This window comes from Oryctolagus cuniculus, chromosome 1 (assembly GCF_964237555.1).
Source record: "Oryctolagus cuniculus chromosome 1, mOryCun1.1, whole genome shotgun sequence".
In the NCBI taxonomy this organism is placed as follows: domain Eukaryota; kingdom Metazoa; phylum Chordata; class Mammalia; order Lagomorpha; family Leporidae; genus Oryctolagus; species Oryctolagus cuniculus.
Genome location: NC_091432.1, coordinates 15,503,999 through 15,507,619, shown reverse-complemented (window position 1 = coordinate 15,507,619; position 3,621 = coordinate 15,503,999). Strand labels below are relative to the sequence as shown.

Sequence of the window (3,621 nt, the reverse complement as noted above, 5' to 3'; positions counted from 1 at the left end):
TGACATTTGCACAGCTTCCTTACTAAGCCTTGTGCAGATTCTTAAAATTAAAAGAGATGCATAAAAATATATATTTGGTCTCGTACTGTGGCACAGTGGGCTAAGCCTCTGCGTATGGCACCAGAATTTCATATAGGCACCAGTTCATGTCCTAGCTGCTCCTCTTCCAGTCTAGTTCTCTGCTATGGCCTGGGAAAACAGTGGAAGTTGAGCCAAGTGCTTGGGCCCTGGCATTTGGGGAATGAACCAGTGGATGGAAAGCTTTTCTTGCTGTGTCTTCCTCTGCCTGTAACTCTACCTCTCAAATAAATAAATAAAATCTTTAAAATATAAAGGTATATAAGACTTCTTTTTAAATTTGTTTATTTATTTTAAAGGCAGAGATGTGGAAAGAAAGAGACACTCTTCACTATTTCACTTGTGAAAATTGTGATTTAAAAGTGAGAACCACACCTATGATTAAGTAGTAAGTGTTGTAATTATTTTTAGGCCAACTGATTTGTATTCTATCCCATTTCTCAAGTATTTCTGAGGTTTTTTTATGCAAACACTGACACAAAGAAAATCAAACAAACGTAAATAAATAGAATATAAATAGACTGTAATTAGGTCAGCTAATTTAAATGATCAAAAAAGCCAAGATTTACTTAAGTTTCTTTGCTATAAGCTTCAGTGGTTCTCAGTACTTGAACATTTTAAAGAAGGGGCTCATGTTGTGGCAAGTGAGTTAAGCCTCTGCCTGAGGCACTGGCATCCCATATGGGCACCAGTTCAGTGCCAGTTACTCCAATTCCAATCCAGCTCCCTGCAAATGGCCTGGGAAACAGTGGAAGATGGCTCAACTGTTTGGACTCTGCACCTGACGCTCCTGACTAAGCTCCTGGTTCCTGGTTTTGGATCAGTTCAGCTCTTGCATTTGTGGCCACTTGGGGAGTGAACAAGTGGATGAAACACCTCTTTTTTGTCTCTCCTTCTGTCTGTAACTCTGCCTCTCAAAATACAAAATAAATAAATCTTTAAAACAAAGAAAAGAAAAGAAAATGTTAAGGAAGAATACCATTATTAATGCAAAATATAAAGTAGTTTGCACTTATCTAATATGAAATTTTCAAATAATGTGATAATTCTGGATATCAGACCATTCTCATTCAAGGAATCAAAAATTCTCAGTTTCCCAACACGGTAGGAAGGTTTGTTATAAGATAAGGGCATATTCACCAGTATAAATGACGTTGCCTTCAGAAAGCAGGTGAACCAGGTGCTTTACTATAATGGTAATTCCCTGTCCTCCTAGGTGAATCCCTTCTACATCATTGCTGATTTTGTACATGATTTTCTCTGATGCCTCACTAGCTTAGCCATCACTAAAGAAAGCACAAGCCAAGAAATGACCTGAAAGCTAAAGATTATCACTCAGTAACCCATACATTTCCACTATGTTTTTCAGCTACTATTTCAGAACAAGGATTTTGACAGAAGCAACCTTAGTCAATCAACTGAGATGTAAGAATGGAACATAACTTTACAAAACTTAACTTTTACCTAATTTTTATAAAATTGCACATAAAATGGGTAATACAAAAATACATAGTAGTACAAAACTCAAATTTATCCAAAAGCTACAGGTCTGGGAGATTATTTGTGAAATATTTTTAATACTTTAAAGTGATTACAGTAGTTGAATGTACAGCATTTCCTACAGTTTGATTAGTTAAAATCAGAGTCAAAATTATCAAATTACCAACCATCAAATGTAGCTTAATAGTGGCTAAACATTTATATATATGTATATATATATTTCAATATGCAGATACTTGCTTGACTAAAAGTACATTTATTAAAGGAAATAAAGTATCCAACTCTTTTTTCCATTGATTTTCTCAATAAAAGTTGATAAGGCCTGGAATGGGCTAATCACAGAAACTTTAAGAACCAAAGTGAATGTTGGCTGTTCCCTCACAGAAAGATGCATATATACACATCCTCAATCATTTGTAGGCTCTTTCTGGAAATTCTTCAGAGTGTGTAACTGCATGAATAGCCCCATAAAATCCTAGTAAATTGTTCATAAGTCGAAGTCACTGCAGTGAAAAACACACCTGGAATTCCATTATACTGTGTTGATGATCAAATCTGAACCCACACTCTTGGAAACTCATGATCAGATATGGATCATTTACTTTCAAAATTGAAGAACATAAATAGTTTTACTGAATTTCCTGCAAAATGATTACAGGCATTAGTCAGGCATCAGGGACATTGTTCTACACCAAATACTGGGGTACAAATCTTCTGTTAGTCCCAAGTAAGAAGCACAATACTTGCCACACCATTTTCAATATTACTACAGCTCTGGGGACCATAATTAAGAGAAGATGGTTTTTCAGTATTCCAATAATGGCAATATAGAGGTAAATTAATGAAATATGTTATTAGATTACTACCAAATCAAATACAGATTTTTTGTTTAAAAGAATATTTTTAATTTTCAATATTATAGGTTGCAGTGAAATAATTTTGGATTCAAGGTATCACAATTGAGAACATATTTTTAAATGATCCTGAGACTTGTTGATGATAAATAAGTCACAAGTACAGAGTAATAATTTTATTCTCTTTAGAGATTCACTGTATCATTACAGCTCATAGTAATTACAAATGAAAAGAAGCTTAAACTACAGTTTTACAACATAAGCTTCCTCTAATTACTTGCTGCAGGGCACGAATCACATCCTTATTCCTTAGGCTATAGATCAGTGGGTTCAGCATAGGACTCAAAAAGGTATAAAAAACTGCAATAACTTTGGACTCCTCAATAGACTTCTCCGACGGGGGCCTTAAGTACATGCAGAAGAGGGTTCCATAAAATATGGTGACTGTGGTCAAGTGGGAACCACAGGTGGAAAAGGCTTTGTGCCTGCCTTCAGCAGAACGGATCCTCAAGATGGCTGCAAAAATGAAAAGATAGGACAGAAGAATGATGAACAGAGAACTTAAGAGGGTAAAGCCCGCAACGATGAACATTGCCATCTTTTTGACATAAGTGTCGGAGCAGGCCAGCATTATGAGAGGAGGATCAGCACAGTAGAAGTGATTGATTTCTAGGGAGCCACAGAAGGATAAGTGAAAAGTCAGCAATGCCTGAGAGAGTCCATTAAGAAAGCCGTAAATGTAAGGGAAGGCAACCAGAGAGATACAAGTGTTCTTGGACATTCTTGTGCTGTAATGTAAAGGGCTGCAAATGGCTACATAGCGATCCAAGGCCATCGAAGCAAGGATATACAACTCCGTAATCACCAGGGCAATGAAGAGAAGACACTGTGTGAAGCATCCAGCGTAGGAGATGGTCTTCTGGCCTGAGAGGAAATTGTTCAACATCTTTGGAGTAATATTAGTTGAGTAGCAAACGTCTACAAAGGAGAGGTGGCCAAGAAAGAAATACATGGGCGTTTGGAGGTGGGAATTGGTCCTGATCAGCAGAATCATGCACAGATTTCCTGCCATTGTGATTACATAGATGCCCAGAAAAACCCCAAACAGGATCTTCTCTAGTATTGGGTCATCTGTGAGTCCCAGGAGAATGAATTCTGTCACTTTGGTGTTGTTGCTCCAGGATGACAT

At 37.0% G+C, this 3,621-nt stretch overlaps 1 protein-coding gene across 1 annotated transcript; it reads right to left on the bottom strand.

Moving 5' to 3' along the window:
* Positions 1-2,670: 2,670 nt before the first annotated feature.
* LOC100345310 (olfactory receptor 5M10-like) lies at positions 2,671-3,621 on the bottom strand. Its single transcript, XM_002709144.2, has one exon. It carries the CDS (start codon positions 3,619-3,621, stop codon positions 2,671-2,673), a length of 951 nt encoding a protein of 316 aa, XP_002709190.2.